This window comes from Salvelinus namaycush, unplaced genomic scaffold (assembly GCF_016432855.1).
Source record: "Salvelinus namaycush isolate Seneca unplaced genomic scaffold, SaNama_1.0 Scaffold433, whole genome shotgun sequence".
Lineage (NCBI taxonomy): Eukaryota > Metazoa > Chordata > Actinopteri > Salmoniformes > Salmonidae > Salvelinus > Salvelinus namaycush.
The window spans coordinates 180,040-192,779 of NW_024061124.1; the positions used below are offsets into that span (position 1 = coordinate 180,040).

The following is a 12,740-nucleotide window of genomic DNA, read 5'->3' on the forward strand; positions in this document are numbered from 1 at the left end:
AGTCCAGTAGAGGGCAGCAACAGGTGTGGTAGTTTCCCCTATAGTCCAGTAGAGGGCAGCAACAGGTGTGGTAGTTTCCCCCTATAGTCCAGTAGAGGGCAGCGACAGGTGTGGCAGTTTCCCCCTATTGTCCAGTAGAGGGCAGCGACAGGTGTGGCAGTTTCCCCTATAGTCCAGTAGAGGGCAGCAACAGGTGTGGCAGTTTCCCCCTATAGTCCAGTAGAGGGCAGCAACAGGTGTGGCAGTTTCCCCTATAGTCCAGTAGAGGGCAGTAACAGGTGTGGTAGTTTCCCCCTATAGTCCAGTAAAGGGCAGCAACAGATGTGGTAGTTTCCCCCTATAGTCCAGTAGAGGGCAGCAACGGGTGTGGTAGTTTCCCCTATAGTCCAGTAACAGGTGTGGTAGTTTCCCCCTATAGTCCAGTAGAGGGCAGCAACGGATGTGGTAGTTTCCCCCTATAGTCCAGTAAAGGGCAGCAACAGATGTGGTAGTTTCCCCCTATAGTCCAGTAGAGGGCAGCAACAGGTGTGGTAGTTTCCCCCTATAGTCCAGTAGAGGGCAGCAGTTTTCCCCCATAGTCCAGTAGAGGGCAGTAACAGGTGTGGTAGTTTCCCCTATAGTCCAGTAGAGGGCAGCAACAGGTGTGGCAGTTTCCCCTATAGTCCAGTAGAGGGCAGTAACAGCTGTGGTAGTTTCCCCTATACAGTAATCCCTCGTTTATCGCGGGGGTTACGTTCCGAAAATGACCCGCGATAAGTGAAATCCGCGAAATAGAAAACTTTTTTTTTTTTTACAATTAGCAACTATTACATGTATACAAATACAGTGACTCACGTGTAGGCCGTTTCACTGCTCTTCAGACTGGGCCGCTGCATCCTGACTGCGCTCTGCAGTGTTCTCTTCTTCTGAAGCCCGCGGTGCAGGTGTGTTTGTTCGGGAGAAGAACATAGTGATAGGCAGCTGTTGTCGCTCTTTTTTCTTCTTTGCAAAAAGATCCTTGTACACCGACATGCCACCATCGATTACGTTGGAGAACTGTAATGAACGGCTCATCAAAGGGTCCCATTCCTCAGCTACTCGCTTAAGTTCAGTGGCCATTCGCACCATGGTTGCTAAGCGACCAAGCGTTAGTCCTTCCTCCTCATCTCTCGTGTCCTCTTCTCCCTCTTCTCTTTCATCGTCGCTTTGTCATTTCTGCCAGCTCTGCATCGGTCAGCGGCTGTGCGTCTCCATCAATCAGGGCGTTTATGTCATCCGGACTCATGTCATTAAAGCCGTCTCCTCCAATCTGTTTAGCCAGATTCACAGCTGTTTCTACGGCAGAGTGGTGGACCTCGTCAAGCGAGCCTCCGGTTGCGTTTTGCACTGCCTCTGGCCATAGTTTTTTCCAGCAGGCCTTCAGAGTTTCCGTTTTCATTTCCTGAATGGCCCTCTGAATGTTTTGGAGACACGATGCGATGGTGTATCCACGCCAGTAGTCCTTCAGTGAGAAATCTTGATCCGAGTCCATAGCGTCAACAAGATGTTGCAGGGTGTTGCGCGTATAGAGAGCCTTGAAAGCACGGATGACTCCTTGGTCCATGGGCTGAATCAGGGATGTAGTGTTTGGCGGCAGAAATTCGATTTGCACACCATCATATGCCAAATCATTACCGTGACCTCCGGCGTTGTCAAGGAGCAGAAGCACTTTAAAGTTCAGTCCCTTTCCTCTCAAATAACACTTGACCTCCGGGATGAAACAGTTTTTGAACCAATCCAGATTGAGCGCTTTTGTCATCCAAGCCTTTGCATTGTACATCCAGTAAACAGGCAAATCATCCTTATTTTTGTTTTTCAGCGCCCTGGGATTTTTAGACCTGTAAATCAGCCCCGGTTTAATCATGAAACCTGCGGCATTTCCGCACATAGCCAGGGTCAAACGGTCTTTGTGAACTTTAAATCCTGGGGCTTTGGCTTCTTCCTGCATGATGAAGGTGCGGGAGGGCATTCGTTTCCAAAATAAGGCAGTCTCATCCATGTTAAAAACTTGTTCGGGCTTATATCCCCCCTCCTCAATGATCGCCTTGAATTTATTGTTCACGAAGGCTTCTGCCTCAGCGGTATCCGCAGACGCCATCTCACCGTGCAGACAAACATTTTTAAGTCCAAAGCGTTTCTTAAACTTTTCAAACCAGCCCTTGCTTGCATTAAATGCGCTTGGCACTTTGTCAGCAGCACTTGCTGGGGGCCTGGCATCCTCTCCCACTGTGTCAGCAGCACTTGCTGAGGGCCCGGCATCCTCTCCCTCTTCCCCGTCACTGACAGCAAAGTTTTCATACAGCATTCTCGCTTTTGTGCAGATAACGTTTGTATCCAGGGTTATGTTTTTTTTCCTGCAGTCATTAATCCACAGAGCTAATGCCGTCTCCATCCGTACCATGGTCTTGTTGCGGACAGTTACAACCCTTTTTGCATTCGTATTAAAATTGACTGCTGCTGTCGTCCTTATGTTTTTTTCCTCCTTCTTTATGTAACGAACGGAAGATTCATTGATTCCGTAATGGCGAGCAACGGCTGCATAGCTTTTACCTTCCCTTAGCATGTCCAGAAGTTTAACTTTATCTGAGATAGGTAGCATCTTCCGCCGTTTGGGCCCATCCGCAGGTGCTTTTGTCGGTCCAGGCCGTTTCGTCGACATTATGGGTTTAGGAGATGTTCGAAATTACAAGATAATTTGGCCAACTTAATGTAAATTTGCCAAGCTGTTTTATGTACGTACACATAACTGCACGAGACGACAAAATGATAGCACAATTCGTAGCATGTTTTGATACAAGAAGCGGGAGTGAGTTTTTAGCGAATCAGAATGCAGAGCACAATGCACCAAAAAAAAAAAAAAAATGCATTATGAAAATCCGCGAAATAGCGAATCCGCGATAAGTGAACCGCGAAGTGGCGAGGGATCACTGTAGTCCAGTAGAGGGCAGCAACAGGTGTGGTAGTTTCCCCTATAGTCCAGTAGAGGGCAGCAACAGGTGTGGTAGTTTCCCCCTATAGTCCAGTAGAGGGCAGCAACAGGTGTGGTAGTTTCCCCCTATAGTCCAGTAGAGGGCAGCAACAGGTGTGGTAGTTTCCCCCTATAGTCCAGTAGAGGGCAGCAACAGGTGTGGTAGTTTCCCCTATAGTCCAGTAGAGGGCAGCAACAGGTGTGGTAGTTTCCCCCTATAGTCCAGTAGAGGGCAGCAACAGGTGTGGTATTTTCCCCTATAGTCCAGTAGAGGGCAGCAACAGGTGTGGTAGTTTCCCCTATAGTCCAGTAGAGGGCAGCAACAGGTGTGGTAGTTTCCCCCTATAGTCCAGTAGAGGGCAGCAACAGGTGTGGTAGTTTCCCCTATAGTCCAGTAGAGGGCAGCAACAGGTGTGGTAGTTTCCCCCTATAGTCCAGTAGAGGGCAGCAACAGGTGTGGTAGTTTCCCCTATAGTCCAGTAGAGGGCAGCAACAGGTGTGGTAGTTTCCCCTATAGTCCAGTAGAGGGCAGCAACAGGTGTGGTAGTTTCCCCCTATAGTCCAGTAGAGGGCAGCAACAGGTGTGGTAGTTTCCCCCTATAGTCCAGTAGAGGGCAGCAACAGGTGTGGTAGTTTCCCCCTATAGTCCAGTAGAGGGCAGCAACAGGTGTGGTAGTTTCCCCCTATAGTCCAGTAGAGGGCAGCAACAGGTGTGGTAGTTTCCCCTATAGGCCAGTAGAGGGCAGCAACCAGTGTGGTAGTTTCCCCCTATAGTCCAGTAGAGGGCAGCAACAGGTGTGGTAGTTTCCCCCTATAGTCCAGTAGAGGGCAGCAACAGGTGTGGTAGTTTCCCCCTATAGTCCAGTAGAGGGCAGCAACAGGTGTGGTAGTTTCCCCCTATAGTCCAGTAGAGGGCAGCAACAGGTGTGGTAGTTTCCCCCTATAGTCCAGTAGAGGGCAGCAACAGGTGTGGTAGTTTCCCCCTATAGTCCAGTAGAGGGCAGCAACAGGTGTGGCAGTTTCCCCCTATAGTCCAGTAGAGGGCAGTAACAGATGTGGCAGTTTCCCCTATAGTCCAGTAGAGGGCAGCAACAGGTGTGGTAGTTTCCCCTATAGTCCAGTAGAGGGCAGCAACAGGTGTGGTAGTTTCCCCCTATAGTCCAGTAGAGGGCAGCAACAGGTGTGGTAGTTTCCCCCTATAGTCCAGTAGAGGGCAGCAACAGGTGTGGTAGTTTCCCCTATAGTCCAGTAGAGGGCAGCAACAGGTGTGGTAGTTTCCCCCTATAGTCCAGTAGAGGGCAGTAACAGGTGTGGTAGTTTCCCCTATAGTCCAGTAGAGGGCAGCAACGGGTGTGGTAGTTTCCCCTATAGTCCAGTAGAGGGCAGCAACGGGTGTGGTAATGGCAGTGAATTTAGACTACCAAACACCTATTTAGACCCAATCACTTACTCTTCCTAGTAAGTTACTACATATGGTCCAGTTTGTTACATTCTGTATGAAATGGGCTTTTAAATGACATGTTATTCAAGCTTTGAAGCTATGTACATGTATGTACATTTTTTAAATAGTTCATATTCATGACGGTAGTATGATAAACTAAAGAATTTTTTTTTTTTAAGATTGACATTTGGATGTTTACTTTCTGAGAATTATTTTATTTTATTTTATTTAACTAGGCAAGTCAGTTAAGAACAAATTCTTATTTTCAATGACGGCCTAGGAACAGCGGGTTAACTGCCTTGTTCAGGGGCAGAACGACAGATTTTTACCTTTTCAGCTCGGGGATTCGATCTTGCAACCTTCCGGTTACTAGTCCAACGCTCTAACCACTAGGCTACCCTGCCGCCCCATTAATTGCGCAAAATACCAACAAATCTCCATGTCTAGGCAGATTTATTTCAACCTGTGGCGTCTGGCCTTAAAGCTTTTACGATAGGCCAATAGGAGGAAGGAGGATAGCTTATTGGCCGTGTTGGTTTTCAACCTCTCATGGAGGGATTGTCCCCGACCCACATGGATCAACTCTTTGTCAATAAGCTTAAAGTGGATTAAACTTGTCATTCGATGTTTCTATAGGCTGTTGATATGGTTTGTTCTCTTGTTATTAGTCCTCTGGCTACCTTGTGTTTTTAGGCTGTTAGAATAACTTTTTGAGATGGAACTCTGTTACATTCTGGGAACGATTCATTGTTTTGCTCCGGTGTAAACCGTGCATCCATAAAGCATATGGCCCAAAGCCATATTCAAAGCCTATCGAAGGGAATATGGCTTGCGTTTTCTTTTTACTAGACACAAGATGGTTACGTAGTGTCCGTTTTTAAAAAATAAAAACGCTAATAGTTTTTAGGCTGTGAGGACCTTACATCTGACAGAAATGAAGACTCTTTTCTGACTGGACATTTTGCGCTGCTTCGGTGGATTTCTCTGCATTCCTCTCTTGCGTTCTATCGGCTATATAACACATTTGTTGAAATAAGTTATAGCAATATGAAAATGACTCTGAATGACGCTCGTGTGCTGCACTGCCGTGCGCTCGCCGACTCCTTTTTAAACCATCCATCGTCTGTCACGTCACGATGTCGTCATCCACGATGGCCGTAAATCAGTCGGCGATAGACGATACTATCATTATATCGGCCAACCCCGTTTGTGTGCGTGCACAAGTCCAGCTAAGAGTAGTTTAATCTGATGAATAACATGCATATGTATTTCTCCTCTCCTCCAGTGGAAAGATGCGAAACCCGACGATCTCATGGATTCCAAGCTGAGATGTGTATTCGACCTGCCTTCTGAAAACGACAGAGTGGTAAGTCCTGCTGCTGGATAGACGGAGAGAAACGGAGTGATTATCCTACGTTTCCAGACCAGACTCAACCATGTGTGTTTCTGAGCTTGTTGACTGTTTGTTGAAAGTGTTCAAACTGACCTGGTAGTTATGTAGCTAATATTTAAAGATCACATAAGATGGGGGGGGGGGGCAGGTTGTCGTTAACTGCAACCAGGTTTTCATCCTATGTCATGCGGATGAATGACCTGATGCATAAAAAAGGCCTCATGGAAACAGCAAACTTGTCGGTAAAATATTCCCGACGTCAACAAAACAAAATACGCTTGACGAGGTGGGATATATATATATATTTTCCGGTGAAATAGATTATGCGACAATGGCGGCGGACATGCACTCATATTGATAGAAAAACCATCGAGACGCTTGGGAGTCCTGCGACGATGTTGTAGCCTCCTACCACCACAGCATGGAGATGTATGCAGAGTTTATATTGAATATAATGAACTTTAACTTGTGATGATGATCCTGATGCATTTTACCACTAAATATCCTGGAAGCTGTGGAACAACAAGAACTGTCAAATCTGGTGCCGTCCATGAGGAGGAGATGCACTGCAGTACTTAATGCAGCTGGTGGCCACATCAGTACTTAATGCAGCTGGTGGCCACACCAGATACTGACTGTTACTTTTGATTTTGACCCCCCTTTGTTCAGGGACACATTATTCCATTTCTGTTAGTCACATGTCTGTGGAACTTGTTCAGTTTATGTCTCAGTTGTTGAATATTGTTATGTTCATACAAATATTTACACATGTTAAGTTTGCTGAAAATAAACGCAGTTGACAGTGAGAGGATGTTTTTGTTGTTGTTGTTGCTGAGTTTAGAAACTACCCCGTTCTCTATCGTCAGACTGTTGTCTATAGATCATACACCACAACCAGATTGGGCTAGTATTTAAACCGCAACAGATTTTTTGTTGTTTTGACAAATAAAACCATCGTAGAGTTGAAACGGTTTTACATGTTATGCTGTATATGAAACCTCAGGCGCAAAAGGGCTTTTATGTACACTACGGCATCACACACCGCAATGTATCTGCTTCCGTTTGATGGAAAAGACACCTCTGGTAGAAAGAAATATGCACGTTTTTCCCATGTTGATTTCAGAATATTTGCATGAAAACTCTGTGTGTTTGGAAGGAAACCCAGCTACAGCCTCCAAATGAGGAGTGACATTCCTTGGTAGGCAGATGTTGCTGTCAGAACTGGGTGTGTGTAGCTATAGTACTGGAGGAAGTAGTAATGGACACCATTTTAATTTATATTTTTTATGTAACCTTTTTATTTAACTAGGCAAGTCAGTTAAGAACAAATTCTTATTTACAATGACCGCCTACACCGGGCCAAACCCGGACGACACTGGGCCAATTGTGCGCCGTCCAATGGGACTCGCCAATCACGGCCGGATGTGATACAGCCTGGATTCGAACCAGGGACGGTAGTTACGCTTCTTGCACTGAGATGCCACTCGGGAGCCATACGTTGCTGCGTGTACATAATACATGTCATGTTCTCCGTTATCTAATGTCTTTGTCGTTCGTCAGTCCTCCAACATGTCCTCTGTGCTGTCTGATCAGTTCTCTCAGAGCATGTTTTTCCCTACTCTGGAGAGAATCCCCTTCGGTTGTGTTTGTTACAGATACACATTCCTTTCTGCTTAGTAATTTGCAGGTTAAAGGATTGTCATATCCATGTGTTCCAAATGGTAACATTTCCCCCTATGTAGGGCACTACTGTAAGCCACCTTCCCCCCTATGTAGGGCACTACTGTTAGCCACCTTTCCCCCTATGTAGGGCACTACTGTTAGCCACCTTTAGCCCTATGTAGGGCACTACTGTTAGCCACCTTTCCCCCTATGTAGGACACTACTGTTAGCCACCTTTAGCCCTATGTAGGACACTACTGTTAGCCACCTTCCCCCCCTATGTAGGGCACTACTGTTAGCCACCTTTCCCCCTATGTAGGGCACTACTGTTAGCCACCGTTCCCCCTATGTAGGGCACTACTGTTAGCCACCTTTCCCCCTATGTAGGGCACTACTGTTAGCCACCTTTCCCCCTATGTAGGGCACTACTGTTAGCCACCTTCCCCCCTATGTAGGACACTACTGTTAGCCACCTTTCCCCCTATGTAGGGCACTACTGTTAGCCACCTTTCCCCCTATGTAGGGCACTACTGTTAGCCACCTTCCCCCCTATGTAGGGCACTACTGTTAGCCACCTTTCCCCCTATGTAGGGCACTACTGTTAGCCACCGTTCCCCCTATGTAGGGCACTACTGTTAGCCACCTTTCCCCCTATGTAGGGCACTACTGTTAGCCACCTTCCCCCCCTATGTAGGGCACTACTGTTAGCCACCATTCCCCCTATGTAGGGCACTACTGTTAGCCACCTTCCCCCCCTATGTAGGGCACTACTGTTAGCCACCTTCCCCCCCATTGTAGGGGGGGAAGGTGTTAGTCACCTTGTACTGTTAGTCACCTTTAGCCCTATGTAGGGCACTACTGTTAGCCACCTTCCCCCCCATTGTAGGGGGGGAAGGTGTTAGTCACCTTGTACTGTTAGTCACCTTTAGCCCTATGTAGGGCACTACTGTTAGCCACCTTTCCCCCTATGTAGGGCACTACTGTTAGCCACCTTCCCCCCCTATGTAGGGCACTACTGTTAGCCACCTTCCCCCCTATGTAGGACACTACTGTTAGCCACCTTTCCCCCTATGTAGGGCACTACTGTTAGCCACCGTTCCCCCTATGTAGGGCACTACTGTTAGCCACCTTTCCCCCTATGTAGGGCACTACTGTTAGCCACCTTCCCCCCCTATGTAGGGCACTACTGTTAGCCACCATTCCCCCTATGTAGGGCACTACTGTTAGCCACCTTCCCCCCCTATGTAGGGCACTACTGTTAGCCACCTTCCCCCCCATTGTAGGGGGGGAAGGTGTTAGTCACCTTGTACTGTTAGTCACCTTTAGCCCTATGTAGGGCACTACTGTTAGCCACCTTCCCCCCCATTGTAGGGGGGGAAGGTGTTAGTCACCTTGTACTGTTAGCCACCTTTAGCCCTATGTAGGGCACTACTGTTAGCCACCTTCCCCCCTATGTAGGGCACTACTCTTAGCTACCGTTCCCCCTATGTAGGGAACTACTGTTAACCCCCCCCCCCCCCCCCCCTATGTAGGGCACTACTGTTAGCCACCTTTCCCCCTATGTAGGGCACTACTGTTAGCCACCTTTCCCCCTATGTAGGGCACTACTGTTAGCCACCTTTCCCCCTATGTAGGGCACTACTGTTAGCCACCATTCCCCCTATGTAGGGCACTACTGTTAGCCACCTTCCCCCCCTATGTAGGGCACTACTGTTAGCCACCGTTCCCCCTATGTAGGGCACTACTGTTAGCCACCTTTCCCCCTATGTAGGGCACTACTGTTAGTCACCTCCCCCCCCCCCCCCCATTGTAGGGCACTACTGTTAGCCACCGTTCCCCCTATGTAGGGCACTACTGTTAGCCACCTTTCCCCCTATGTAGGGCACTACTGTTAGTCACCTTCCCCCCCCCATTGTAGGGCACTACTGTTAGCCACCTTTCCCCCTATGTAGGGCACTACTGTTAGCCACCCCCCCCCCCTATGTAGGGCACTACTGTTAGCCACCCCCCCCCCTATGTAGGGCACTACTGTTAGTCACCTCCCCCCCCCCCCCCCATTGTAGGGCACTACTGTTAGCCACCGTTCCCCCTATGTAGGGCACTACTGTTAGCCACCTTTCCCCCTATGTAGGGCACTACTGTTAGTCACCTTCCCCCCCCCATTGTAGGGCACTACTGTTAGCCACCTTTCCCCCTATGTAGGGCACTACTGTTAGCCACCTTTCCCCCTATGTAGGGCACTACTGTTAGCCACCTCCCCCCCTATGTAGGGCACTACTGTTAGCCACCTTTAGCCCTATGTAGGGCACTACTGTTAGCCACCTTCCCCCCCCTATGTAGGGCACTACTGTTAGCCACCTTCCCCCCTATGTAGGACACTACTGTTAGCCACCTTTAGCCCTATGTAGGGCACTACTGTTAGCCACCTTTAGCCCTATGTAGGGCACTACTGTTAGTCACCTTCCCCCCCCATTGTAGGGCACTACTGTTAGCCACCTTTAGCCCTATGTAGGGCACTACTGTTAGCCACCTTCCCCCCTATGTAGGGCACTACTGTTAGCCACCTTCCCCCCTATGTAGGGCACTACTGTTAGCCACCTTCCCCCCTATGTAGGGCACTACTGTTAGACACCTTTAGCCCTATGTAGGGCACTACTGTTAGTCACCTTCCCCCCCCATTGTAGGGCACTACTGTTAGCCACCTTCCCCCCTATGTAGGGCACTACTGTTAGCCACCTTCCCCCCCTATGTAGGGCACTACTGTTAGCCACCTTCCCCCCTATGTAGGGCACTACTGTTAGCCACCTTTAGCCCTATGTAGGGCACTACTGTTAGCCACCTTTCCCCCTATGTAGGGCACTACTGTTAGCCACCTTCCCCCCCTATGTAGGGCACTACTGTTAGCCACCTTCCCCCCTATGTAGGACACTACTGTTAGCCACCTTTAGCCCTATGTAGGACACTACTGTTAGCCACCTTCCCCCCCTATGTAGGGCACTACTGTTAGCCACCTTTCCCCCTATGTAGGGCACTACTGTTAGCCACCGTCCCCCCTATGTAGGGCACTACTGTTATCTATGGCCCATAGGGTCACGTTGTAGATGTGGCTCCTAAGAGGTTAACATACTACTTCAGGTATGTTATACTGATCATCTGCCAAGTTCCTGAAAACACACCCTGAATTTGTCCTCACCCCATAGTCCTCCCTCCCTCCCTCCGTCCCTCTACCCATGGCTCTCCCTCCCTCCCGCCGTCCCTCTACCCATGGCTCTCCCTCCCTCCCGCCATCCCTCTACCCATGGCTCTCCCTCCCTCCCCCAGGTCATCAGCTCAGGGACAGGAGAAAAGGAGACAGGTCAGGAGAATAGGTTCTTCACTAGAGGAGCAGCAGGGTTAACCACCCCAGTGCAGTTGGGCAGACAGTCCATGTTCTCAGGAGAGCCAGGCTATGAGAGGGGGTCTCGCCTGCCCCCCCGGGCCACCCCTACCCGGGGTGGTGGAGAGTTCCGTACCCCCTTCAGCAGCAGACTGGGTCTAGGTCTACCCCCTACCCCGCCAGGCAGTGTTTGCAACAGGAGTGATCTACAGGGGTTCACGACAGCTCCCAGCTCTGAGGTTAAAGTCAGAAAGATGCCGCAGGTTTGTGAGGATGTAGACAAGACAGATTTTAGCAGCACTGTCAGCAGTAGCTTTAAAAACCTAAAGGCTCAATTACAACTCTTCCTGTGTACTCAAGTGTTCCAGAGTGTGTGTTTCTCATCCCCATCCTGTGTTTCTCAGGCAGCTATCGCCGGTGAACGCTTGTCCTGATTTGAATTTACACCCTACTGTTGCTGCTGCTGGGTTTATGTTTAGTGGGTTTTCTTAAATGTTCTCCATGTCTGCAGAATGAGCCTCGGGCTGCGTCCCAAATGAACCCCTGTTCCCTGTATGGTGTCAGTTTGACCCTATGGGCACTGACCAGATGGTAATGCGCTAATACAGCACCCTAAGTGGTTTCTCTCTCCGTTCTCTTGGCTTCCAGAATGACGTGGAAGGGAGCAGCGACGCTGCGGCGCCCGTGCAGAACTCGTCCAAGGCGGCGGACGGCCCCGTGGCGACGGCAGCGGCGAAGACGGTCAGCGCCTCGATGGACGACTCGGAGATGAAGAAACTATCAGAGGAGTGCCGGAGACTGCAGGCTGAGATGGGCAAACTGACCGAGGAGAACAGACAACTCAAGGTTAGACTGCAGGTTAGGGGTTGTAGATGGACAACAGACTGGTCTGTAGGTTAGGGGTTGTAGATGGACAACAGACTGGTCTGTAGGTTAGGGGTTGTAGATGGACAACAGACTGGTCTGTAGGTTAGGGGCTGTAGATGGACAACAGACTGGTCTGTAGGTTAGGGGCTGTAGATGGACAACAGACTGGTCTGTAGGTTAGGGGCTGTAGATGGACAACAGACTGGTCTGTAGGTTAGGGGCTGTAGATGGACAACAGACTGGTCTGTAGGTTAGGGGCTGTAGATGGACAACAGACTGGTCTGTAGGTTAGGGGCTGTAGATGGACAACAGACTGGTCTGTAGGTTAGGGGTTGTAGATGGACAACAGACTGGTCTGTAGGTTAGGGGTTGTAGATGGACAACAGACTGGTCTGTAGGTTAGGGGCTGTAGATGGACAACAGACTGGTCTGTAGGTTAGGGGTTGTAGATGGACAACAGACTGGTCTGTAGGTTAGGGGTTGTAGATGGACAACAGACTGGTCTGTAGGTTAGGGGTTGTAGATGGACAACAGACTGGTCTGTAGGTTAGGGGTTGTAGATGGACAACAGACTGGTCTGTAGGTTAGGGGTTGTAGATGGACAACAGACTGGTCTGTAGGTTAGGGGTTGTAGATGGACAACAGACTGGTCTGTAGGTTAGGGGCTGTAGATGGACAACAGACTGGTCTGTAGGTTAGGGGTTGTAGATGGACAACAGACTGGTCTGTAGGTTAGGGGTTGTAGATGGACAACAGACTGGTCTGTAGGTTAGGGGTTGTAGATGGACAACAGACTGGTCTGTAGGTTAGGGGCTGTAGATGGACAACAGACTGGTCTGTAGGTTAGGGGCTGTAGATGGACAACAGACTGGTCTGTAGGTTAGGGGTTGTAGATGGACAACAGACTGCAGGTGTCTGTAGGTTAGGGGTTGTAGATGGACAACAGACTGGTCTGTAGGTTAGGGGTTGTAGATGGACAACAGACTGGTCTGTAGGTTAGGGGCTGTAGATGGAC

General features: G+C 49.3%; 1 protein-coding gene across 1 annotated transcript in view; it reads left to right on the forward strand.

Annotated features, from left to right (window-relative positions):
* LOC120041307 (vesicle-associated membrane protein-associated protein A-like) overlaps positions 1-11,773 on the forward strand; it is a 45,330-nt gene extending 33,557 nt beyond the window's left edge. Inside the window, exons 4-5 of the mRNA XM_038986246.1 lie at positions 5,713-5,793; positions 11,507-11,773. Coding sequence (XP_038842174.1) covers positions 5,713-5,793; positions 11,507-11,758 — 333 coding nt within the window. The 3' untranslated portion in view covers positions 11,759-11,773. The remainder of the gene's footprint in view (positions 1-5,712; positions 5,794-11,506) is intronic.
* The last annotated feature ends 967 nt before the right edge of the window (positions 11,774-12,740 follow it).